Source organism: Sarcophilus harrisii, chromosome 2, assembly GCF_902635505.1.
Source record: "Sarcophilus harrisii chromosome 2, mSarHar1.11, whole genome shotgun sequence".
Taxonomy (NCBI): Eukaryota; Metazoa; Chordata; class Mammalia; order Dasyuromorphia; family Dasyuridae; genus Sarcophilus; species Sarcophilus harrisii.
This window is the reverse complement of record NC_045427.1, coordinates 266147207-266174527: the sequence shown is the minus strand read 5'-3', so window position 1 is coordinate 266174527 and position 27321 is coordinate 266147207. Positions and strand designations below refer to the sequence as shown.

General features: G+C 39.4%; 1 protein-coding gene across 1 annotated transcript in view; it reads left to right on the top strand.

Moving 5' to 3' along the window:
- SPG11 (SPG11 vesicle trafficking associated, spatacsin) overlaps window positions 1–26215 on the top strand; it is a 72967-nt gene extending 46752 nt beyond the window's left edge. The window contains exons 25-40 of the mRNA XM_031952224.1: window positions 1135–1410; window positions 2343–2543; window positions 3030–3137; window positions 7172–7331; window positions 11904–12118; window positions 12847–13606; window positions 14233–14372; window positions 14875–15073; window positions 15749–15886; window positions 17157–17290; window positions 19797–19904; window positions 21477–21645; window positions 22560–22648; window positions 22855–23010; window positions 25376–25527; window positions 25887–26215. Of these exons, the coding sequence (XP_031808084.1) occupies window positions 1135–1410; window positions 2343–2543; window positions 3030–3137; window positions 7172–7331; window positions 11904–12118; window positions 12847–13606; window positions 14233–14372; window positions 14875–15073; window positions 15749–15886; window positions 17157–17290; window positions 19797–19904; window positions 21477–21645; window positions 22560–22648; window positions 22855–23010; window positions 25376–25527; window positions 25887–26067 (3186 nt within the window). The 3' untranslated portion in view covers window positions 26068–26215. The remainder of the gene's footprint in view (window positions 1–1134; window positions 1411–2342; window positions 2544–3029; window positions 3138–7171; window positions 7332–11903; window positions 12119–12846; window positions 13607–14232; window positions 14373–14874; window positions 15074–15748; window positions 15887–17156; window positions 17291–19796; window positions 19905–21476; window positions 21646–22559; window positions 22649–22854; window positions 23011–25375; window positions 25528–25886) is intronic.
- Window positions 26216–27321: the final 1106 nt, after the last annotated feature.

Sequence of the window (27321 nt, the reverse complement as noted above, 5' to 3'; positions counted from 1 at the left end):
TTTCTTAGAGCTTTAAAATGCAGATTATTAAACTTTTCTTTGAGGGAATATCATTATTATCTAGATTCTTTTGGACCAGCTGAGGAGGTGATAGTCCCGGTCAGACGACATCCACAGGACCATGTCTTTTGGTCTAGGCCCTACAGTTCAGCAAGCATGTTGATGATCTGGAGAATCTTCAGAGGAGAGTAGCTTGATCGAAAGGGCTTTAAAATCCTGCCACATGCATGATGATCATTTGAAGGAAGTTAGCATGGTTAGCTGCCAGAAGAGAAAATTGGGGGAGTGGGCTGGATAATAACTACCTTTTAAGTATTTTAAGAGTTGTCATGTGGAAGAGAAATTACACTTGTTCTTCCTAGCCCTAGAAGTAAGAACTAGGAGCAAAAGATAGAAGTTGTAAAATGACATCTATGAAGAGAATCTAAAAGTAGCTTCTTTCTTATTGGAAGTCTTTAAACAAAGACGTGAGTGATCCCTCCAGGAGTCCACTATAGAAGGGATCCTTCTTCAGATGGAAATTGATCTGGATAATTCCTGAAGGACTTCCCTATTCTTGAGTATTTTTCGATACATAGTGACTTGAGCAAAATAAATGAAAAAATATATTTAAAAAGACTTATCCAAGCATTTGAAAACTAGTGATGAGCCTGGAAAACAAAAATGAACCCTATTCTTCGTCTCTTGGTAAAGAGATAGGGAACCATGATAGTTGAACTTTACACACATTATCAGATATGGGCACTTAGTGGGTTCCCCCCATTCCCACCCAATGAGTTTTCTTTGGTTACCATGTTCAGTTTTTGCAGCGATGATGTAGATTGGTCCAAAAATGACTATGACATAAAAACAGAGGCATCCATTAAAATTTACTTTTTCAAAATTCAGTGGGTGGGAATAAGAGAAGGGACTGGTTTTTCGCTATAAAGAGTATTTGTGGATAAAAATAAGTCATTAAAACACTGGGTACATCCAATGGAACGTCAAAGACTGGCAAAATGCAAAATTATATGATCTCCCCTGAAACAAGTTAGTGTGAGAGAGCCATTTAGTGAATGTTTTTGTTTTTCCCCTTTCTGTAGCTTTTCTCTGACAATTGTATTTTTTCTAAGTCAGTTAATTTTTGTTTTCTAGGTCAGGTCCCTCCTCTGCTACTTCAGCCCAATCCTTCAGGACCATTTGCAGTTGGCTTTTGAGAACTTATCTTCATTTTCAAACTCCAAAGTACATGATAGACAGACTTGTGGCAGACCCCTTCAAGAGACTCAGAGGAGACAAGAGGGGATCTCCATTGATTTATTTCAGATTCTGCTTCAGTGTCCTGAGGCACCAAATTCCTGGCGTTATCTTCTGGCGGAAGCCATGAGACAACGGGCTCCCATCCTAAGCATCCTGGCCTCTTGTTTCAAGGTCAGTAGGATACACAGGCTCAGCAACATGGAAAGAAGATGATGCTACCGTCAGGAACACAATATGTAACTTTGCTTTACCTCTGGTAAACCTTTTCTTCTCTTCTTGTGAGAGGATGATGGTGATTCACAGAGACTGAGAGACAGTTGCTGTTCTCTGATCTCTCTACTGAGAGGCAGTTTTATTGTCTGACCTATCTCTCCTCTTCCCTCTGCCTCCAATTTATTTTTCCAGTCCACAAACAACACCTGTGTCAATAAAGGTTGCTTTGCAGCACCTTCAAATGTTCACAGCTGTGGAGGCTTTTGGAGAATTGGCCTGCCTCTTACAGTGCACTTAGGCCTGGTCCTTAACATGGTACTAAGAGCATTTAAAAAAAAATCCCCTCTCAGGTCCTCCTCATCCTTGTTTTAGTAGGAAAAGTCTCATTTTGGTGACTTTGTTGTCTATTCCTCATATTAACTGGGTTACGATACTTTGAAGGCACAATAGCTGCTCCTGCTCAGCTTTTGATTCTGCTCCAGAGACATCTGCTCTCATCCTGGCATTGACTTACCGGCTCTATCCCTTTAAGACCTCCATCCTTATGAACTTCCCTGCCTCACCTGTGAGCTTGGCCCTTCATCAGTGGTGGACTTGCCAAATAGACCCTGAGAAGGAGAGAGTAATCCATTGACTTCATCCTTGCTGTTTCTCTTTTCATATCTCTTTATTTCCTGCCCATTCTGATACTTGTGCATGCCCTGGGCATAGTTGGAAGCTTATTTTATCTTTAAATACTTTAAATATTTTTCACATCAATTTATCAAGTTTGGCTCCATTCTGTACATCATTATATCAAATGTCAGATTTTCCTTGAAGCTTCATCTGGGTCTGTAGGCATTCTAATTCTCACCTGGCTTTATTTTAATAGTGTTCTTTTCCAATTCCAGGATGCTAATGTTGTTCCATGTCTGAGTGTTTGGATCATCACTTCTGTGGAGGATCGTGTTGCTGCTGAAGCAACAAGTCATATTCAGGGCTCTGTAGAAGATCATGAATGGGATCTGGAGGACCTTTCGCTTATCTGGAGAATGTTGCTAACAAGAAAAAAGAGTAGAACTCTTACCAGAAGTTTCCAACTTTTTCTGAAGGTACTGACTATCAATTTAATGTATTCAAGTTTCAGAAAAGCACTTGCATGATATTACTACTAGACAGGCTTGTGAAACCCTATTTTCCCAGTATTCCCATCCCAGGCTCATGAGCTAATTTTCCCTCTACAAAAAGTGAGAAGAAAATGCAATTTCATGCAGCTAATCATATGTAGATCTTTCAATAAAAACAGGGAATTATCCAGGGAATGTATAAGAACATTTCCTAGAGGTGATTATGTTGCATATGACTGCCTTCTGGAATATTTCAAATCCTACTTTTTGGGCCGTGGGTCACACATAAAACAGAAAATTGAGAGTTGAATGTGTGGGAGCTTTAGTTTAGAATTTCTCTTTTCCCAAAAGAATATGAAACATGACGCTAAATATGCATCTGTTGTTTCTAACATTGTTACTGAGGGGCGGGGTGGGTGAGAAGGTGGGAGAGGTGGAGGTTAGATATTCTTTTATCCCTTCACTTCAAAGGATTCTGCTTTGCTGTTAATGATGGAGATTTATGAGCTGTGTATGCTCTGGAAGAACTACAAGGGCGCCAAAGCCAAACTGCTAGAGCTCCAAAAGAATCTTGAAACGGTAAGCCAGACCACAACCTCCTGGACCTTGTGGGGATAACCTGTTGCTGGGATGGGGGAAGTTACAGCAGGGAAGTCAGGTGCTGTGTGACCCAGGGCCAGGCTCTTCTGGAGGCAGAGAGGCAGAACCGGAGCATCAGCTGGTGAGGACCCAGGGAAATGGATTGTGAGCAAAGTTGCAGTGGCACAGAACACAGATGGGGACTTTAGGGGTTTTTTATATCATCTTGGAGATTACAGTTTTGATTAATTATGATATCAGACAAATATGACCTTTTTCATCAATGTTCCTGATGAAATTCTCTGGTTGACTCTAAGCCATCGGGTACTGATGTTGCCCACTTAACGTGTTCAGATACTTGGTTCACAGCACAGAGCCTCCTGACCATGGATACAAGTAAAGGTACTAAGGAGGAAGAAAAATCTCCTTCTTTTTTAGCTGTGTGATAAAAGTATAAATAAGGTGTATAAGGATATGACTATGATGCAGGGAATCCCAGTTGAGGAAATTGTCTTTACAGGACAAGTTGGCACCTTCTTTGTGTTATAGTGTCTTAGAGAGTTGCCTAGAACACTGGAAGGAACTTGTTATTTGAGTTATACAAACAGGATGTATCAGAGACATGACTTGAACCTGGATCTCTGTGTCACTGACTCTAACACGTGGACCCTAAGCAAGTCACTTTCTCTCTCAGGGCCCCCAGGGAACTCCCTGAGCTACAGAGGAAGTGCTAACCTGGTATGGTAGAAATTCCTCACCAGCAGCTCCCTAAATCAGTGCACTTCTAGGTGTAGTCTCTGCCCCTACTGGATTAATAGATTGAGGGAATGATATAGGTTAAGTTTATTTGGATTTCAGCAAGGCATTTGAAAATGTCCCTGATGTAATTCTTGTGGACAATATAAAATGATGGGCTCCTTGAGAATATAGTTACAAAACATGAGTACAGTTACAAAACCATTTTGTTTGGCCATCTATTCAACCCATACGTGAAAGGAATCTCTACTATAACTATAGTATAAGTTATACTATAACAACTACTATCCAGCAGATATCCATCCAACCTTTGCTTGAAGACTTCTCAGAAGGGGGCACCTTCCAGCTCTTAAGGCTGCACATTCCACTTTTGGACAGCTTTACTTGTTAGGAAGTTTTTCCTGGTGTCAAATCTAAATTTGCTTCTTTGCAGCTTTCACCATTGTCTCTGGGTCCAAGCAAACCGAATCTTAATTTTTCATTGACATCATAGTCTTTCAGATACCTTAGAACAGGAACTGTTTTTGCCTCTTTTTGTATCACTAATTCTTAGGACAGTGCCTGGCACATAGTAGACACTTAATAAATGTTTATTGATTAGGGGGGTGGCTGAATTTATAACTAGTTGAATCACTAGACATCACATAGAGTAATGATTTAAGCTCAACCATGGAAGGAATTCTGCAGTGGAGTGCTTCAAAAATCTGTGCTTTGACTGGGGTTCATTAACATTTTTGTCAACCAGAAATCATTATCTTTCCCCCCCACATTCTCTTTTCTTCTCCATTTCCCTGTTTCTTGTCAAGAGCACTGCCACTTCTCCAATCTTCTAGGTTCACAATCTCAGATTCTTCCTGTCTGCAGTCTCCTTCATTCCCATAGCTGGTTAGTTGCCACGTTTTGCTGATTGCACCTTCACAACATCCCTATATCACTATTCATTTCATTACTAACTTAATTCAGATTCTTATCACTTCTTACCTGTATTATTGCTATAACTTCTTAACTTCCCTGCCTCATGTTGTTTCCTTCTCCAATCAATTCTCCATACAGCTATTCAAGTAATAATCCTAAAACAGAATGAAAATCATGTTTTCCCCTACTCAAAAATCTCTCTCTCTTTTGCTTCTCAGATAAAGTTTGGCATTTATAGAACTTCCCAGGCTAATTCCAGCTTACCTTTTCAAAGGCTTATTTAATTTTACTACCTTTCCAGAACTCAGTTGATCTACCCAGACTGGCCTGTTTGCTATTCCTCATGCATGACATCTATTTCCTTTCTTTGCCTTTCCACGCAGGCTGATCCCATTGCCTGTCTTGTACTTCCTCCATATCTCCATCTAATCTTCTCACTCCATGAAATTCCCTTTAGAATGTAAGACTGTTTTGCTATTGCCTTGCTATCTCCAGCATTATTCCTGACACATAATCAGTGCATAATATATGCTTGTTGACTGAAGACACCGATAAAGGCATAAATGGGCAACTTAACACATTTGCACATTACATAAAACTGCATGCCAAAGTCAACATCTAAAGAGACATTGTTGGTGGGCTAGGGTTTGAACCAAATCTCATAAAGTAAAATTTAATTGGGGTAAATGTGGTCTCATGCTTGGGTTCAAGAAATCGACTTCCCAATAATAAGATGAGAGATATGTAGCTAGATAGGAAGTTCTCTTGAAAACACTGGTAGTGAACAAGCTGATTACGAACCCAATGGCATAATGGGTAATCAGAAAAGGCTAGGAATGTAATAACAGTTCTATCTTGGTCAAAATACATTGGTTTGTGTTCAGTTCTGGGTGTCACATGGTAGGATAGACATTGGTGAGCAAAAGAATAGCTAGAGGAGGATGGTCAGCTTTAGGAAAGGTCTCGAGAGTATATCAAAGGAGGATCATATGAAGAATACAGGGTGAGAAGAGAAGGTGCAGGAAGAACAAAATCACTGTCTTCAAATATTGGAAGGACTATCACGTAAAAATTCTGTTCTGCTTAAGCCAACAGAGCAGAATGAGCAGCTGCAAAGAACAGACAGGGAATATTTATTAAGTTCCTAGTATGTACCAGGCACTTACATTCACAGAGATCCAGTTAGATTTGATATCAGGAAAAACTTATATTTAGAACTCTCCAAAAAGTGTAATAGAATCCCTGGTTGTGAATATTGTGAATGGGCTGATATTGGAAATCTTCCAGTGAAGTCTGGGTGACCACTTGTCAGACCTTTTATAAGGGAAATTTTTGTTCCAGTGTGGTTTGGATTCCACGACCTCCAAAGTCCCTTTCAAATTCAAGATTCTGTTTAATATATGACTTGTATAATGTAGCCCTGGAATTAGCTGGGGGGACAAAGATGCTAAGCACATTTGTCTTAGATTTGTAATCAACACTAGTAGTATTTATTTAGCATTGCTGAATTTTTTGTACATGCCTTTATCAGTTTATGTATACTCTTCTTCACAGAAGTCCAGTAGTCATTAGCCATCTCTCTCTCTCTTGTGGGTATGTGTGTGTGTGAGGGGAGTGGGGAGGAAAGATGGGAGAGAGACACAGAGAGAGAGGGAGGGAGAGAGAGGAGAGAGGGAGAGAGACAGAGAGGGAGGGGAGAGAGGAAAGAGAGAAAAACAGGAGAGACAGAGAGAGAAGAATCGAGACAGAGGCAGGGAAGAGAGGAGAGAAAGAAACGGAGAGTCAGAGAGAGAGAGGGAGAGAGTCAAAGACAGAAAGAGAGGGACAGAGAGACATACAGAGATAGAGAAAGGGAGGGGGAGAGAGAGAGAGAGAAAGGGAGGAGGAGAGAGGAAAGAGTGAGAGAGTGACACGGAGAGACAGAGAGGGACAGAGGAAAGAGACAGGAGAGACAGAAACAGAGAGAGGGACACTGAGAGAGAGACAAAGAAGCAGAGAGAGAGAGAGAGAGAGTTCTTTACATTTTAACTTTTCAGAAAAAGGCAGAGAGGGCATCAAGGACAGCATCTAGATTGTCACTGTGTTCTTTCCCCTACCAGTTTTGTACCCTTCTATTCTTCTCTCTCTATGGAGTAATAGAAGCACCTAAACAAAGATTACTACATGTTACTCCATTCAAAATATTTGCTTAGCAAAAGAACATTGAGTCATGGGAAGATAACCCCTACTAGATACAAAGTTTAGATAAGATACAGTCATGGGATGAAATTTGGGGATTCCTCAGTTCCCTTAATCCCAAACTGGTGTTTTTTAATTAGCTGTTTGAACAAAATCACTCTCTGTAACCCTCTTTTTTTGTTTAGATTGAAAAAGCAGATAATACCGCCACTCTTGCTATACCTGTGCTATGGCTGAAATGTCAAGTCAACTTGCTTTGGAAGCTTATGTTGCAGCAGTGCAAGACCCAATATGAGCTACGTAAACTGTTACAGTTGTTTTCCGAAATAGATCATTTTACTGACGGTAATAGCATTTCTGATAGTTGTTTCTTTTTTGCTTTTTTATTTTCATGTCCTAATTCCTAACAATGTTTTACCCATAGTAGGTGCTCAATAAATGTTATTGAGTTAAATTAAATTGGATTATAGGAGAATTGGATGGCTTTTAAGCTTTTTAAAAATCAGTTCTTGGGGCTGCTAGGTAGCACAGTGGATAGAGCACCAGCCCTGAAGTCAAGAGGACATGAGTTCAAATCTAGCTTCAGACACTTAACACTTCTTAGCTGTGTGACCCTGGGCAAGTCACTTAATCCCAATTACCTCAGGGAAAAAAAAATCAGTTTTTTGATTCCTTCTCAAGAAAGAAGATATCCAAAAATGTATACATAAAGTAATTGGTGTTTTTTGTTTTGTTTTGTTTTTTTTACTATCCTTAATTTTAATCGTTTCTTTCTATTGTGGCACTGCATTTTTTTCAACTTAAATGTATGGTCTTTTTGTGTATGTTATGTATCTATCTGTAGATAGCACATGTGTGTGAAAACCTCAAACAGAAATGGAGAGGGAAAAAGAATACTTCTTGTGTAACAGTACAAAGTCAAATACTGTAGGGCAGCTTTTCTATAAGAAAAAAAAAAATAGAAATGCTCGCAAGAAACAAGGGAAAAAATATAGATGTGAATATCCAAATGCTCAAAGCATGATACACTACAGATGATGAGCAAGGTGAACTAGAGATCCTCTAAAGCAGGGTGGCAAATTTGACTTCCGATGTAGAATTGGAACTTGCTAGATTGCAGTTGTGACTAGAATATGACTCTGAAAGGGTAGGCTTTATTTTAAAGTAACAATAAATAAAAGCAGGGAAGGGGTAGAGCAGAATAGTATTATTATGTATTAAGTAGATTAATTCATGTGTGGAAACCTAGGGGATTTCCTGGGGAAAAAAAATCTGATGGATGACATTTGGCTGAGAATAGTGGAAGGAGAAATAGAAGCAAGATTATGATTAGAATATATCACAAATCACCTGAATAGAAAGAGAAAATGGATGAAGATTTTTAAGAACTGGATCACAAGACTGGAATGCCGACATGATAGTAATGACGATCTTTGGCTGTCTAGATTTCTGCTCCAGCTCACTTTGTCTGCCAGAAGCAGAGGAATTAATAATTTTTTGACTTGCCTTTATTGATTCCTTCAAAATGTGGAAGGAGCAATGAAGAAAACTGCAATTCTGATTATGAAGGTTGACCACATATGTGGATTTTATTGGAAACCTTGAAAGAAGTGATCCCATCCATCTTTGAATTTTTGATAAAGGAAAAAAAAACAGTCTGGTGCAGAGTCTGATATGCACTGCAGTTTTTGGGAGAAAGCTACACTAAACTATTCTATCATCTAGCTTACATCTTTCCATAATAACATGAGAGAATTTTTCAAATGCTTGGGCAAAATTCAGGTAAAATATATTTCTAGTGTTCCCTTGATCTCCAGTTTAGTAATCCTGTCAGAAAAGTAAATGAGCTTAATCTGGCATGAATTGCTCTAGTTTTAGAGATCACCATTTCCCCTTTCTAAATGTTCATAAATTAGGCCTTTAATTAGTAATACATCCTAGAATTTTGCTAGGAATCAAATACAAGTCCATTAGACTTTGATTTGTAGATTTCATTTCTTTAGCTTGAATTCAACAAAGGAAAGTTGCTCAAAAATTCAGAAAAAGATAGAATCTCATGTCCAAACATTCAACTGCAGCATGTCAGCCTAAGACGAGAGGAGACATTCCTAAGATTGAAATTGGGAAGACAAAAGGAGAATTCCCATGAGGGGAACAGAAAAAAATATTAGAAGAGCCTCATAATTATATAGGAAGTTTACTCACCAGGTTGGTTTTTTTTAAGACATGTAATAGAAGAACCATACAAGGGTACATAACTAAGAATAAAGGCAGAAGCATGATAATTCTCCTGTAAGAATGCTCTGTGAGCCATGGTACAGAGTGGGCTAAAAGGGGCAAGGAATTCTAGAGACAAGAAAAAAGTTAGGTTTAGCTTTGTAGAAAAAAAGAGGAGCCAAGAAGAGACCGGATCTGTACTCAATGAGATGCAGATTTGGTAATATGGTGGAAAATTTGGAGAAGCAATGAATTCTTGTTTTTCATCCATTTTCTTTGCCTAGTCTCTTTGGATCAGAAAGAAAAGAACAAAAATGGCTAACTGGAAGGTGGAAACTCTAGTTAAGAAACAAGTGTCTCTCTTCCCTTGCTGATAAGAAGGACAGTAGTAATCTAGAGAGCAACTATAAAATAGCTGTCATCATAGCTGAGACAGCACAGACAAGGAGGATCAGTGTAGGGTCTGTAGATACTTATTTTGGAAAGGAGAAAATTTAAGAGGGAGATGCCAGCCAACTTCAAGTATTGGGAGGCCTTTTGTGAGCTAGATGTATTCTTCTCAAGTGGTTGTGCAGGAGCAGCTCAACATTGGAGAGGCAGATCTGGGCTTAGCCCATTGAGGAAAGAGTACCCAAAACTTAGAGCTGTCCAGAGAGAGGATGACATCCCTCAGGGAGGAACTGCTCTTCCCTAGTATTCTTTAGCAAAGGCTGGTTGAATAATGGGCAGTAATGTTATAGAGTGATTTTCATTCATATAGGCAATCGACCAGGTGACTTCCATCCTAGTGCTTCAGTGATTTTATGTGACAACAGCACAGAAAGTTGGTATCCCCTTTTCACATGCATTCTGCTAGTATACTGTTCTGTTCACCTGCGTGGACCCCAGCTGTATACTTCCTCCTGTAGTCTTCACTGGAAGGAGTTTGAAGGGATTTCAACTATAGTCCTCTGAAATGGGACTTTTACAGAGATTTCTACCAATGTTGTGAGGAAAGCAGTCTGTGAACCTTAAAGTGCTATATAATAACAATACTAGCATTAATAATAATAACATATAGCACGTATTATGTGCCATGTTCTGTGCTCTTTATAATTACTACCTTGTTTGATCCTCATAGCAGCCATATTATCATCCCCATTTTATAGATGACATTACTGAAGCAGACGGAATTAAATGACTTGCCTAGGATCGTATAGCTAGTAAGGGTCTAAAGCTGGATGTGAACTTATGTCTTCCTGACTCCAGGAAGTGCTCCATGCTCTGTATCACTGAAATAAATATGTGCTTTCATTTCTAATACATTTCCCATCTCCCTAAGTAAGAAATGCAGGCTTTTGAGGAAAATGATAGAAAATGTCTAGTTGTGACATTTTGAGCTTTTTCAGTTTGTTCATGAAACTTCCTAAATTGTGAGAGCTGAAACTACCTCAAGTTGATTTACATAAGTTTTGTCAAAAAAGTATTGGTCAAGATTTTTTTTTTTTTATATTGTTTTTTTTTTTTTTTAATTTAATAGCCTTTTATTTACAGGATATATACATGGGTTACTTTACAGCATTAACAATTGCCAAACCTCTTGTTCCAATTTTTCACCTCTTACCCCCCCCCCACCCCCTCCCCTAAATGGCAGGATGTTGGTCAAGATTTTTTATAGGAAAAATAAGATTCCCTTAAGAATTAATGATGGAAACTTAGCCAGGTGGTCATTGTTGTAGTTCAGTCTTTCAAACTTTTCATGACCTCATTTTCTTGGCAGAGTTACTAGAGAGGGTTGTCATTTTCTTCTCCAGTTCATTTTACTGTTGGGGAAACTGAGGCAAAGAAGATTAAGTGACTTATCTAGGTTCGTACGGTTAGTAAGAGATGGATCAGATTTAAACTCATGAAGAGGAGTCCTCCTGATTCTAATCCTAGTGCTCTCTCCACTTCTTCATTTACCTGCCCCTTAGTTGGGTTACTCAGGACCAATAACTACCCTGGGTGGGAGTAACGTGACCTTCTGATTACAGCAGGCTAGTAGTTGGAGAATTGGATGTCAATTACAGCCTTAGCCATCCTATTTTAACTAAGGTGTTCCCTACTTGATTACTTGTTTTGCCTTCAAGTAATCTTGTAATGGATTTATTTTCTCAGCCAATGGTGGCCGCTTGGATATATCAAGTCAGAGTGGAAACAGTGCTGGAAAACTGGAAAGCTCCAAGCCTGGTTGGCTCTCCTGCTCCCTGTTGTAAACTAGGGTGTAGATTTGATGCATCTGTTAATCTGTATTAAGACTTACTGTTGGGGCAGCTGGGTGGTGCAATGGCTAGAGCACCAGCCCTGAAGTCAGGAGGACCTGAGTTCAGAACTGCCCTCAGACACTTAACACTTCCTAGCAGTGTGATCCTGGGCAAGTCACTTAACCCCAACTGCCTCAGCCAAAAAAAAAAAAAAAAAAAAAAGACTTACTGTTAGGCAGTTGAGTTCGGGCTACTTGGTATGATTATTTTGAACAGTTCTAATGTTTCAGAATTATGAGGTTCTTTTTTTGGTTGTTTGTTTTTTTCTGTTAATTGCATTCTTGAGTGATTAACAATATGAACAGGTCCTACCTCCAGATTTCACATTACTATATTCAATAAAATGTTTACAACCCTTGACCACAATTACCCTCAAGTGCCATAGTGGTGTCCTTAACTCTCTTCTCTTTGTTTACAGGTCCAGATGTAAAGAAGCTGTGTTTGCTCAGTGAGATTTTGAAGGACACATCCATAGTTATTAATCATTCCATTATAACCAGTTATAGCACTGAGAACTTTCAGGAGGAATGTAGATCCATTGTGGAAAGACTGCAGACAGAAGGACAATTTGCCCTGGCTAGGAAGGTTGCAGGATTAGCTGAATTACCTGTGGATAGTTTGGTTATTGAAGAGGTAAAGTTGGTTGCTTAGTTATGGATAAAAACTTGTATTTTTAAACCAACATTGATTAGGGCAGTACTTTTCTGAAAGTAAAATTAATTCTGTAAAACAGAATTATCTAAATTCTAAATTCCATCCACAAAGTGAAATGGAAACATAGCCAAAAACTTTGAAAAGAAACTTTACACGAATTAATCCATGGGATAAATCTTTTTTTTTTTTTCTTCAATAGTATTTTATTTTTCCAAATACATATAAAGATAGTTTTCAACATTCGTTTTCATAAGATTTTGTGTTCCAAATTTTTTCTCCTTTATCTCTCCCATGGGATGGATCTTAAGGGCATTGTTTATAGAAAGGTCCTGTGATTCTTGATACAAATTCATCAAGAAATGCTTTTCATGTTTATGAATGGATTTAGACTGTAAGATAAAAACTCAGTTGTAAGGAAAAACTTTAGCTAAGGGAATTTGGAAACTAAAATAAATAATTAAAAAGTAATGTGAAATCTCTTCCTAATCATTCTTTTAAAGTAGGTTAAGTGCATTTTTCTGGGATGGCGAATAAATGGATTAGATGACCTTTTCTGATAGGGACCTTCTAATTTCTATAATTTTGTTTTTCTTTTATTTTGAATGTTATACTGCTCATATTTTTCTTAAGAATCAGTATGACTAAAGATCCTTTTTAAAAAAAATCTTATGGTAAAACCTAAAGTAGCATTTGTATTTATTTTACAGATAACTCAGGAGATGCAGACCTTAAAACATATTGGTCAGTGGTACCTGAAACAAGCAAGAATTGAATTCTGGAAAAAATGTCATGAGAATTTTAAGAAGAATTCCATTTTTAAAAAAGTAGCATCTGATTTTTTTTTAGCCCAGGCCACTGTGACATCTGAGTCCTCAGCTGATAAGAAACAATGCAACATTATGGAAAGACATTTGCTGCTTACTCTGGCAGGCCATTGGCTTGCCCAGGAGGATCCTGTACCCTTAGGAAAGCTAGAAGAGCTGGAGAAGCAGATCTGGCTTTGTCGTATCACCAAACAAATCCACTCTAGTGACCAAGAGGTGGTTGAATCAAGGCTTTCTCGACAGATTTCAACTAGTGGTGACCTTTCCTTTGATAGCTTAGCCACTGAATTTTCCTTCTCCAAACTTCCTGCCCTGAATGCCTCAAAATACTTAGAGATTAATGGCTTTCCCTCTAAAGAAGCCTCTGAGAGTAGACTGGATAAGAATGAGGCAGAGTCGCTAAACTTTCTAATTGGACATCTGTTAGATGATGGTTCTGTTCATGAAGCAAGCAGGATTTGCCACTATTTTCATTTCTATAATCAAGATGCTTTCTTGGTGTTGCACTGTAGAGCACTGGCCTCAGGAGAAGCTAGTATAGATGATTTGCACCCAGAAATCCAAGGTATCCTTCGAGACGCTGAGCTGCTGCTAGAGAAGGAAGAGGAGCAAGTTGGAGTTCCAATTAGGAGGTTTCAGAGCAGTATGTAACTTGAACTTAGTGCTTCCTGAACTTAGTATCAAGCACTGGAGGGCCCCAGCCCCATATTTCAAACTTTACCCACTGCCAAGGGAAAAAAAAGAGAGAGAGAGTTTCTAATCTTCTTATTCTGAGAATCCCAAGCTAGAACCCTAAATGCATATCATGATTGTTTAGATCAAAACTATTTTTCATAGGAAAAAAGTTTTTGAATTCTAAATTGACTTAAAAATGAACTTGTGGAATCCTGACTTTGATATTTTGACTTTCCTCTAAATTTCTGGGATCAAAGTCTTTCTTTTATTTGATTAGCCATTCTCCTGTTGACATTTATTATGAGGAGAATTATCAGTATTACTGTGTGTTTATCTCATATAAAAATGAGAACTGAGTCTGTTTCCAATGAATTTATAAGACTAAGTGGAAAACAACATAATAAAAAGTACAATAGCTCAGGCCAGAATTGTTGGGGAAAGGATTTGAAAGGCTATGGAAGGGAACTGTGTGATTTTGGAAGTATATGAAGGAAATTTGGAAGCGGGAGACAAAGGCCAGAACTCCAGGGTAACCAGGTGAAATGGCTTCTGTGTTTTGCTATTTGTTTCCTCATTCTTATAAATTGCTTCTAGCCTCAAGTCTGGATAGTCAGTCTTTCGTTGTGGTCACACATGGTGATGAGATTGCGCTCCATTTGGAGACTTTGATTAGCAGATGTCTTCATGGAAAGAACTACTGCCGGCAAGTCCTTTGTCTGTATGAACTTGCCAAGGTATGTGCATATAGTGCTCTTCTGGTGTGGGTAATGAGGTGCGGAATGAAGGGGAAAAAGTGGAATTCAGGTTAGCTGCAGGGGAAGGGAAGGACAAGGAAAGTAAGCTAAAAAAAGAGAATTGACAAGGAGAGAAAGAATAGGAAATAGAGAAGAGTGCTTGGTAAAGCATGAGTTGACTTGGGAAAAGAAGGCACATGCTAAATTTCTAGTTTTTTAGGGAATTTAAAAAACTCAACTATCTAAAAGAAATTATAATTAGCTCCTTTCCTTGCCCCTTTTCGATTGAAAGCTTTTTTTTTGTCTATGTTCATTTGGCTTGAGTTTGGGTCCCTTAGTGAAATAGTAGAGGAGAAAATTAATCCTTTTGGCTCCATCTTTCAAAGATTCCTGCTTAGTCTCAGTGTAGCCTGGGCTTATTAATGGAGAATTCTTTTGGGTCACATTTCCCTGGAATATATGTCTCAGCCTCAGGTTTCACTGTGCTCTCTTCACCCCACAGGAGCTGGGCTGCACTTACCGGAAAATCTCTGTCCAGGACAGTACTTCTGTGCTCCAAGCCATCCTGTCCTCCCAGCAGTCTGACCGCTGCAAGCGAGCCCAGGCTTTCATCACAACCCAAGGCCTGACAGCAGAACAGGTGGCTGAGCTTGTGGCTGAAGAGGTGATGAGGGAGCTGCTGGCTGCCTCAGCAGAAAAAGGTGAGGGAGGGTCCTGCTGTTTCTGGTGAGGCGCTGACACTTAGAGGTGTGACCCAGGATGTTTTTCAAACTCTTCTTGAAGGATGACTCTGGACTCTTGAAGTCTAGACCAGTGAGACATCAGTTTTAGCAGGTTCTAACAAGAGGTAGTTTTTGAATATACACCTCCACAATTGCCTGTCATGAAGACCAGCCTAGCCAAGTTTAGAAAAGCTTATCACCAGGCCAGTTACCAGATGATAAATTTAGGGTCACAGCCTCTTATGAAAAGGTCTAATAAGGTGTGAAAGAGTTCTAATCTGCATTGGTGTAGGAAGGTCCCATACTGAGGAAGTCCTAGATGTTTTGAAGTAGTTAAACTTCCAGTTGAAAAATTCATGCTATCTTTTTCAGAAAGCTAGCTACCTTAGATGAATTTTCATATTTGACATCGAAACTCAGTGCTGAGACTGAATACACTTGATAGCTTCTAGAACTTACTCTCGGTATTAATTGCCAGATAATTAATTAATCTCAGAATTAATTTTCCCTGTGCAAAAAAACCTCTCAAGAGTTCATCTCACCTTCCCTCCCTATAAAGAAGTGCCATCCTGTTAGCTGTGCTTAGCTGGGTCCTTGTGTGTTTTTTTCCTCATATTTATAAACAATAACTGTTTTTTTCCTGTATCTGAACAGGACAGAAGCAAGTGTCCAGTCCAGCAGAGGAAGGCCTGATGTTTCTCCAGCTGACAGCTCTCTGCCAGGATCGCACCCTGGTGGGCATGAAGCTGCTAGATAAGATTTCCTCAGTCCCCCCTGGGGAGCTGGCCTGTAGTAAGTCAGCACTGGGTAGTTCCTGAGGGCTTGGATATGTGTGTGGTCTTGTGTTTGTTTGCCTGGAGGCTCATCACCCACTCTCCCACCTCCCCTTGCTCCACTATTTCACCAGTAGGACCAGAGCCTTTCTAGTTTTTCTTGACTTACTGTGCAGACTCTGGAGGAACTGCAGACCAGGAAATTCTGGATACCTAGACCCATTTCTGCTGCCTGGCTTCTTTGTTTCTGCTCTCCCATCTCCAGTTGTGGCCCATGGGGCCTGAATAGAAAGATAATTGTGCTAACAAATAGCAAGTAACATTTGGCTAGGTCCTAGGTATGAGGACAGAGCCTTCTGGGATTAATTAACCTTCCTTCTTTGCAATTTGTTTCCAGAGATTGGTTTTAGCACTTTAGAAGATAGTGTGGCACATTGACCATCAAAGAGGCCACCAGAGTTTTTAGTTTGGTCTCTCCTCTACCTGTGTGACCTTGCCTAAGATATTTTAACTTTTAGAGCTCAGTTTTTTCTCCAGTAAAATGAGAGGGTATATCAGAACTTCAGGATCCCTTCCAGCTCTAGATCTTGTGAATCTACAAAAAGAAATAGATTTTCCAAATTCCCATCTGGTGAATAGTTTCCTTCCTGTATCTAAGATCCTTCCTGGAATCATTCTGGCCAAGAGAGTCCTAAAATAGTCTTTTAGAAAAATTAATTTTCCTTCTTAAATCACCCACTTGGGATTTTTAGACATTTGATAGCAGATCTGACTATCCGATTTGTAGAGCTAGCAAAATCAGGGCTTTCATTAAGTAGCTAAAGAGATCACTAGGGTAAAATCCCTGTGTCCAGCACTCTTAGCCTTTTATTTTTATATTAGTCATGTTGTAAAAAGAAAACCACACACAGCTAGGTGGTACAGTGGATGGAGCACCAGCCCTGAAGTCAGGGTTCAAATCTGATCTCAAACACTTCACACTGCCTAGCTGTGTGACCTTGGGCAAGTCACAATAACCCCAATTGCCTCAGCAAGAAAAAAAAAAAAACTAAAAAAAAAAAAATGAAAGGGGAAAAAAAGTTTAGATAGTGTGCTTCAATCGATCTGCATTCAGACTCCATCAGGTTTTTCTCTGAAGTTGGATAGCATTTTCCATCATAAGTCCCTCAAATTATTGTACTACTGAGAACAGCTAAACACCCTTACCCTTTTCACTGATCTGTAGCCAAGGAAACATGAGCATCTCCCTTCCCAGCCGCTCAGCAGCCTCTCCTCTCTTCTGTTCACAGCTACAGAGTTATTGATCCTGGCCCATCAGTGTTTCACTCTGACCTGTCATATGGAAGGCATTATCAGAGTCCTGCAGGCGGCTCGGCTGCTCACTGATAACCATTTAGCCCCTAATGACGAGTACGGACTGGTGGTAAGGAACCCCCTCACAGCTACCCTGGACATAGTTCAGAAGAACAGAAGCTCCATAAATTAAAGACTTTGTCCTGTATAATTTTATATCTCTTAAGTATCCAGAATAGTATTTTTCCATGTAGTAGCTATTTAATAAATTGTTTTTGCACATAATTTTTAAACTTAAATCAGGAGAGTCAGACACAGGAAAAGGAAGTGAGCCTCAAATTAAAACCTAACGTGATTTAGGGAAGCTTTGGGGTCATCTTAATTCAACTGATGACATTCCAGGACCATTTTAATAAAACACAAGAAAGCAGGACATATGTAACGGGAGCTTTGCTTTCTCTAAGGTATATTTCTGTAAGAGTTTGGGGTAGCTCTGATGGAGAAAAGAAACCCTCAGCACTCCAGCAGTTCATTTTAAAGGCTACACTCCAAGCTTGATTGCTACATTCCCTTTAAAGTACATTGTCTTGAGATCTAAAAACAGTGATCGTTTTGTCTCTCTGCTGATGTTGATACTTTTGATTTTGTTCTTTTTTTGTTACTATAATTAACATTTCTACATCTGAGTCAAATAGATGGGGGGAACTTATTTTTATCCCATTGTTTAATGGTGTAAGATTCTGTTTCCCCACAAGAAGCAAGGCTAGTTCTTAATTTTGATCATATTAAAAACCATTCTATGCCTATGGTTTTTAATGTAAATGAGTTTTGACAACTTTTTTTCTTCATGTATTAAAATAAACATGTGTATTGTTCTTCTTTATGAAATGTAATATTCTCTGAGAGCAGTGTTTGCATCAATATTCATTAAGAAATTGCTTTATAATTCTCTTTCTTTGCTGTTTGTTCTGGGGAGTATTAGGACTGTATGTATCTTATAAAAGATAACTGGTAGAGTGCTCTTTATCTATTTTTAGAATAATTTTTGTATAATAGATATTAATTTTTGTATGTAAATGTCAATTTCCTTTAAATTCTCTATATGTTTACATACAGTAATTTCTGGTCATTCTTTTTATTCTGAATTTGCCTTATTCATTTTTTTATTTTGGTAATTTGATTTTCCTCTTTCGATTAATTTGGCTAATAATGATGAATCTAATTTGTTATTCTCTTCAAAAAAAATAGTTCTTGGTTTTGCCAATCAGTTTTTTGTAAAAAGAATTTTACTTTTTTTTTTTTTTTTGGCTGAGGCACTTGGGGTTAAGTGACTTGCCCAAGGTCACACAGCTAGGAAGTGTTAAGTGTCTGAGATCAAATTTGAACTTGGGTCCTTCTGACTTCAGGATTGGTGCACTTAACACCACCTTGCTGCCCCTTCTTTTATTTGTTTTAAGGTTGCTGACTGATTTAATTTAGTCTTTTCAGTTGAATGCTCAGTTCCTTCTTCTGATAGATTGTATCCTCTACCTTCTGTCCACTAAGAGTGGATGTTCCTACAGACTCTGTCTTGATTCTATTGACTTTCTTCATTCTCTCATGCTGATTTCACCTGTTTTCTGTGGGTTCAGCTATTAACCCTAAGAAGATGATTCCTGATTTATATATTTAGCCTGATCTCTCCCCTAAATTTTAGTCATTTTGATATTTAAACTTAACATGCTCCAAACAGGATAGATTATCTTCTTTCCTAAGCTTACCTTTTCCCAAATTTCCCTGTTTTTATAGTGGGAATCTGCCACTTTCTGGTAACCCAAGTTTGTAACCTTGGTATCATCCCTCATTCTCCTTCCTCCCCTCATCCAGTCAGCTGCCACATATTGCTGATGTTCCCTCCACAACATACGTTGAATCTGTCCCTTTTACTTCATTCACACAGCTATTTTATACCTTCGTCACCTCTTGTCTGGACATTTCTAATGACTTCCTAATTAGCCTCTCCAGTTTTTCTTCTCTCCGATCCAGCCTTCTCACAGCTACCAGAAAGTGTTTCCTAAGGCACGATTCTAATCATGTCACTCTCTTTTTCAAAGATTTTACCAATTTCCTCCTTATTACTTTAAAATAAAATGCCAAAATCCTCAACCTGACTTCTTAAGCCCTCCCCAGTATGGCTTCCATCTGTTTTTCCAGCCTTCTTTCATGTTTCTCTCCTTCCTTCATTTTGTTCCTGTCAAACTGAATCACTGTAGTGACAGTCTTTGTCACCTCTGTGCCATCCCACAAATCTCGTTTTGTCTTCATCTTCCAAGCTCAGCTCAGATCTCACTTCCTCTATGAAGCACTTATCTGATTCACTCAGTTGCTGATTCAGCACCCATCCTCATAGGACCTGTATTTCTTTATTTACTGCACTGCACCATGCATGTTTATTTCCCCTGCCCACCTACCTCTTCCCCCAATAGGATGTAAGCTCTTTGAGGAAAAGACTATTTGGGGTGTCTCTTTTCTTCCCAGCACCTTACCCAGACTAGATGTTTCACAAGTGGTGAACCAAATTGGTGTGTCCGGGAGTCTTTCAGATTGACAGAGCCTAGAGAATGAGTACTTCTGATGTGGTTTGCCCCCTTTCTCAGGTACGCCTCCTGACGGGCATTGGAAGATACAATGAGATGACCTACATATTTGACTTGCTGCACAGGAAACACTACTTTGAAGTTTTGATGAGGAAAAAATTGGACCCGGTACGTTCAGGGTGACTATAAATTACATGTTTAATACATTCAATTGATACTAGAATTTTGAGGATGGGAGTGGTTTCTGCCTCAAACAAGAATGGACCCTTTATTAAGTAAAAGGGGGCAGAGGATAATCTGGGGCCTGTGTGTGTCAGGGCTGGGAACAGTTGGCAAGTGTGCCTGAAAATATTTTGGTAGACGGTACTTAAGATTTCTTTTGTAAAGGGAATCTCTGAATGAGGAAACTCTGCAATTACAAGTTGACCCCCTGTCTGCATTTGATAGTTTTGGAGAGTTACTAGACAGAGCCCTGAGAGGATAAATAACCACCAGTGCAACGTCATACAGCCAGATGTGTCAGAGGCTGTACTGTGGTTCTGAGGCTGGCTCTTAGTCCACTACTCTGCTGAAAATAAACCTCAGCTCTTCACCTGTTTCTTCGGATGGGCTTCCTGACTTGGCTCAATGCTATGAGCAGTTAGTTCTTGTATCTCTCCAAGTAGTTGAGGGTACCAGGCTTTATTAAAGCTGTAAATCTGTTTCTTGGAAATCCCCTGGTTCACTCATGACCCTGAAACCACAACTAAAATAATGGGTTTGTCTGAGTGTCTCCTTAGGAAAGATTTCCTGCTGAAGGCATCTTGTTCCTTCTGAGATCCCTAGTCTGCCACCTCCTGGTGCTAGCTACTGATGACACAAAGGAGAATGATGTGGGACTGGGAATCCTGCTAGAGAGGAGCACCCCTCTTGTGTGCTAACACTAACCAAGCCCCCAGACTACAGGGCAGGGTTCTGTGATCGGGACGTGCCTCCTTCCCTAAGGCTGAGGATGCTTGCCTGACGTGGGGAGCATCTGGGTCTTGAGATAAGGGCTGCTTTCATTTGCTGGGGATTCAGTGTGGCGGACAAAGTACTGGATCTCTTCCAAAAAGGAAACTTGTTCAGATGGTCTGGGGTTGTGAAAACAAGCATGTGGCCAAGAGCTAGATTTGTTTTGGGGTCAGCTCGGCTGCACAGCCATTTATGAGAAGGGTTCAGAAACCACCATCAGGATTGACTTGGCTAATAGACATTGTTTATCTGTGTCCCTTTTCTCTGACCCTCTGTTTGTGGGTGCCATTTGACTGAAATTCTTTGACCTTTAGTAAGAGAAATATTCGATTTCTGTGAGCTTAAGCTTTATAAATAAGGGCAGGATTTTGAATCCAAGAAGAAACTATTGTCTTTTATTGTTACCTCCCCACTCCTTCTTACCACCTCCAGCATGACTTGGCTCAAGAGCAAGTTGGCGCTGCCATTGCTGGGGTCTCTTGAGGGCTGAGCACATAGGCTTCCATGTGGAGTATCTCCATAATACTTTTTTTTGTCACATTTCAGAGTTAGCACTGATTTGGAGGAATGAGATGAGACAGTAGTCTTGTGGGAAAGAACTTGCTAATGCCAGAGTCCTCAAGTCTTACCACAGTGGTTTTGAGATTCCCCTACAGCTATTTGATGGAGGAACTCTGAAGTGAACGAGCTCCACATCATTCTCTGTGCTGTTTGGTCCCCGAGTTTACCCTTTCTTTCCCCTGGCAGAGTGGGACATTAAAGACAGCCCTGCTAGACTACATCAAGCGCTGCCGCCCAGGAGACAGTGAGAAGCATAATATGATTGCTCTCTGCTTCAGCATGTGCCGGGAAATTGGGGAGAACCATGAGGCAGCTGCCCGCATCCAGCTTAAGCTCATCGAATCCCAGCCCTGGGGTAAGTAGAGGCCAAGGACAGCACCCACCCAATGGGGGGTCTGGACGCTATCCTGGAGGAATCCTAAAAAGCTTCAGAGCTTAGCTGTTGCGTAGGCATAGGCTGTTACAGGACTCTAAACTGGATTGTATCTATGGGATACTGTGGGAATGAGATTTGGAAATCCTGTTCTCGGGGGAGCTATCACGGGTCTTCATAGGACACTTTCCATCTACAGATACTCAAACTGACTCAGCCTCAAGACTATGGTATGATAATCATCCTGGTGCATCAGCAAAGGAAGAAGAAAACTTAAGTTACTAGTTGGGAAGCCAAGTCATAATCACAGTAGAGTGTAGGATTCCCAGCCTTTCTACATTTCTGGCCAAAGGGCCTTTCTTGAAAGCACGAGACATTCTTCTTCAGTCAACCCAGTGAATGAGGGTTAGGGCCTGAGTATTCTCAAGATATATGTGAGATCAAGCTAATTGTACAATATTTCAGAGTCTGATTCTTTTTGTACAGCAAAATAACGTTTTGGTCATGAATACTTATTGTGTATCTAATTTATATTTTAATGTACTTAACATCTACTGGTCATCCTCCCATCTGGGGGTGGGGGTGGGGGGTAAGAGGTGAAAAATTGGAACAAGAGGTTTGGCAATTGTTAATGCTGTAAAGTTACCCATGCATATATCCTGTAAATAAAAGGCTATTAAAAAAAAAAAAAAAGATATATGTGAGATACCTTTCAAATTTTTCCTGCTGCTGCCCAGAGGTGGTGGTGGTTCAGCATTAGATAAGATAGAAATGATCCTACTGAGGAATACTTTCCTCGTAAGATAAGATGATTCTGCTCTTTCAAATTGAGGTTTCAGGAAAACACTGGGAACCAAGGCAAATGGTAATTCACGAGTCCCCTTTTCTTTGTCCAGAGGAATGTGTCAAGGATGGGCCTCAGCTGAAACAGCTGCTGCTGAAAGCCCTGACTCTGATGTTGGATGCGGCGGAGAGTTATGCTAAGGTAACCACACGTGGCCCAACCCAGGCGAGTCTGAGAGAGCTGCCTGATGAAGCTCAAGACGGTCAGGGACCAGAGCCAGGGAAAGGGTTGTTCATTGAAGGACATACAAGATGTGATCTCTTTAAAATACCATCTTTTCAAGTCAAATACCCCCCATTTAAAAACTCACCGATTTTTTTCTCTCCCAACGCTGCATTTGCCTCCAGGATTCCTGTGTTCGTCAGGCTCTGCATTGTCACCGGCTTACGAAGCTGATAACATTACAGATTCATTTTCTAAATACTGGCCAGAACACGATGCTCATCAATCTTAACAGGCAGAATCTGACAGACTGTATCATGGCCCTGCCTCGATTTTATCAGGTGAGGGGGGGAGGGGGTGGTTAGGGGAGAAGCCCCTGGAAACTTCAAGGCCTTCACTGCCATAATTACTGCTTTAGTATGAGTATTGACCATGGCCAAGACAGTCATTTTGGTTGGGCTGAAACCTATAATGAGTAGTACAGACGGCTTGCTTTGCTCTGAGCAAAAGTTCAGATGAGGTTGCTAGATATTGATTAGATAAGGATGCTCTTAAGGCTAGTCTGAGGTCTTTTCTAGTGCCACAAGCAGTATTGGTGGGTTTGTCATTCCAACCAACCTTATGCACATTGGTTTCTCTACCTCTTGCTCAATCCTTTCCCCCCTGTACCTTGGCTTGCCCTTCTGAGACGCCTTTCCCTCATCTCCCCCGCCCCCCTATCACTTAGTCATTGGGGATGTGGAGATTTGTTGGCATCTGCTAAAATTGGCCTTCTGCAGTTTCAAACCTGAAAGATGGGGCATGTTCAGAGCCAGTTCTGGTCTAGATTAGGAAAACTCCAGGCCTGACACTAGGACCTTAGAATCATCCATCTTAGAATATGGAGTTTTCTCCAGGTACACTTAGGGATATTCCGATTACCCAGTGTTGTTCTTGTACCCAGAATGTCATCATTCCACTCTGACGTAGAAAAATGAGGGGCCCCATGTGAGAATATTGCTGTTATGATAGGCTAGGGGCATTTGATTTGCCGAGGTTAAACTTGGGGGACTTTCATGCCTTGTACAGAATGAACTGTTCTCAAAATTCTAGAACTAATCCAGTTTTCTTGGATCTCTTCTGTCCTTTTATCTCTAAATCTATGATCCTGCAATTTGTAGTTTAAGCATTTCATTCTGAATTTATTTTGGGGGTAATCTTATCTCTTGTCCAGGAACCAAAAAGCATGGATTACAAGTCCTTTGCTTTTCCTCCTTTATTCTTTCCTGGTCTTGATATATCATTGCTTGTCTATACTTCCTGCAGAAGAGAGATGAATTTTGCTTCTTAGCATAATGAGTAGGGAAGACAGGAAAAAAAAGCCTATTGGATCAAGTAAAGCTGTGTGTTTTAACCTCTCTGGGGACCAGAATCTACATCATCTTAAAGAACTAAGAAGGAATATTAGACCAATTTAACTTCCTTGTTTTACAAAGAAAATGAAATAACATTGAAAATGAATTGAAATGACATGTACCTTAAATAAAAACATTGCTGCTAAATGGCCAAGCAGAAGAGGGAAATCCAGTTATAGCTTATAAAAGCTTTAAGAGTAAGAGTAACAGACAATTCTCAGATGAAGAAATTGAAACTATTTCTAGTCATATGAAAAGATGCTCCAAGTCATTATTAATCAGAGAAATGCAAATTAAGACAACTCTGAGATACCACTACACACCTGTCAGATTGGCTAAGATGACAGGAAAAAATGATTGTTGGAGGGGATGTGGGAAAACTGGGACATTGATGCATTGTTGGTGGAGTTGTGAACGAATCCAACCATTCTGGAGAGTAGTTTGGAACTATGCTCAAAAAGTTATCAAACTGTGCATACCCTTTGATCCAGCAGTGTTACTACTGGGATTATATCCCAAAGAGATTATAAAGAAGGGAAAGGGACCTGTATGTGCACGAATGTTTGTGGCAGCCCTTTTTGTAGTGGCTAAAAACTGGAAACTGAATGGATGTCCATCAGTTGGAGAATGGCTGAATAAATTGTGGTATATGAATATTATGGAATATTACTGTTCTGTAAGAAATGACCAACAGTATGATTTCAGAAAGGCCTGGAGAGACCTACACAAACTGATGCTGAGTGAAATGAGTAGAACCAGGAGATCATTATATACTTCAACAATACTTTATGATGACCAGTTCTGATGGACCTGGTCATCCTCAGCAATGAGATCAACCAAATCATTTCCAATGGAGCAGTAATGAACTGAACCAGCTACGCCCAGAGAAAGAACTCTGGGAGATGACTAAGAACCATTACATTGAATTCCCAATCCCTATATTTATGCCCACCTGCTGCATTTTTGATTTCCTTCACAAGCTAATTGTACAATATTTCAGAGTCTGATTCTTTTTATACAGCAAAATAATGTTTTGGTCATGTATACTTATTGTGTATCTAATTTATATTTTAATGTACTTAACATCTACTGGTCATCCTGCCATCTGGGGGAGAGGTGAAAAATTGGAACAAGAGGTTTGGCAATTGTTAACGCTGTAAAGTTACCCATGCATGTAACCTGTAAATAAAAGGCTATTAAAAAAAAAAAAAAAAAAAGTAATCCACTATTTAGTGTCAAGATTATAGGGGATAAAACTAGAATTGATCTTTAATTCTATACTTTCTGATCAATTTTTTTTTTTTTTTTTTAGGCCTCTATTGTGGCTGAGGCCTATGACTTTATCCCAGATTGGGCTGAAATTCTTTATCAACAAGTGATTCTAAAAGGTGACTTCAATTACCTGGAAGAATTTAAGCAGCAAAGGTTATTAAAAACCAATATATTTGAAGAGATTTCTAAGAAGTAAGTATTATAAAGCAGGCTGCCCCGTTGGTCTCAAAACAAATAATTAACAAATTCTTTAAAAATATTCCTTTTGATTATCTTCCTTTAAGGCAAAGGACAGAAAGTAGTTTGCTGGAAGAGCTATGATCTAGACTATCATAAATATATAGCAAGTATTATAAATTACATCTTGTAATTCCTTGCAAATGAATAAAAAAGCCCATTTTCTAATGGAGTTGAACATTTTAGGTATTGATGGCATTGTCACTAATTTTTAAATGAAATTCAAGTGACCTTGGTAGTAAAAAAAAAAAAAAAACAAAAAACTAGTTTTCTCTCGATTATTAAAGCACACACATGTTACTCTTTCTCTTTAGATTTAAACAGCGGCAGCCAACTGAGACAGTCACAAAAAACATGAAAAAGCTACTCTCATACTGTGAAGATGTCTACCTGCATTATAATTTGGCATATGATCACAAGTTTTATGATGTTGTAAATAAGCTTCTCAAGGAGCCACAGACTGGATGTTGTCTGAATGACATGTTGGCAAGTTAGACCAAGACTGTTTTCTAGCATGTTTTGCAGTGGGCCTGTAATGGAAATGGGTTCTTTACAGATACAGGTGGCTTACCTGGAACTGCCCTGGTATGTCAACACAGAACAGTTTCTGTCATTCATAAATAAATATATATCACTAACAAGACAGACACCTCTAATAATTGTTTTTATTTAAAGGTAAATTGTTCAAGTTGGGTAGGTATGCATCTTTGTCAGAATCTAGGAAAAACTATTTCCAAGAACCAGAGAATGTCTTATAGAATGGATCTAATGGTAAGACCCACAGACCATGTTAAAAAGAAGGTACAATACTGATTTAAGAATCTGTGTCTGCTGTTCAAAAGGTTTTCATATCTGTGAACAAACTTTATACAGTTGAAAACCATTTGTACCTTGTATTGGAAATTATGGTTTCCCCACAAAGACTAGAATGTCTTCCCATTTATTGCATCCTCTCATCCCATGTCTTAAGAGAAGCATGGGCAGTGGTTTTCTTCTTATCTAGCCTCAGCTAGTTTTAAGGAGGAGTTCATAACCAAAAGTATTTAATAACTATTTATTTCAAGTTTTCTTTGTAGATACTTTCTGAGAAAACCATGTTAAGTTCCACCAGGCAGCCAAAGGCTTCCATGACAAAAGACAGTTATAAACCCTTGCCTTAGAAGCCGGACTGTTGTGTGTTCTCTTCCCAGTACATTTTGAAAAAGGCCAAGTATGAAAAAACATTCCTCCTGATACTTTCTATCCTTGTGACATTATAAAACCTAGAAACAACAGAACTTTTGGGTTCTACCCCTTGTTTACAAAGCTGTATTACAGTGAAACTCAATTCAGTACCACTTTGCTTCAATGGCTATAAAAAATACAGAAATTAAGCTTCTATCATAAATGTTCTTAGGCATTTAAACACTTAAATCATCCCCACAAAGACATGCTCATCCCTGCTGAGAGCTTCAAATTTAAGGGCTCCGTGAAAGAATGCTTCTTACAAAATAGTAGAGACAGTATTTAGGCATTTAAATTCTCCAACATGTCAGAATATGAATAAGTACCCCACAACTGTAGAATTTCAATATCATATTAATGGCTTGATTCCATAACAAAATTGAGCCCCTCATAAAGCAGCAGCAAACAAATCTTTGTTGGGCTTCTTTTTTAACTACAGAAGAGAAATCTGTTCCATCCTCTCCACTTGATATGCTTTCTTCAATCAAAAGCAAACTCAGGTTGAAAAATCATCAGCATCAGGGC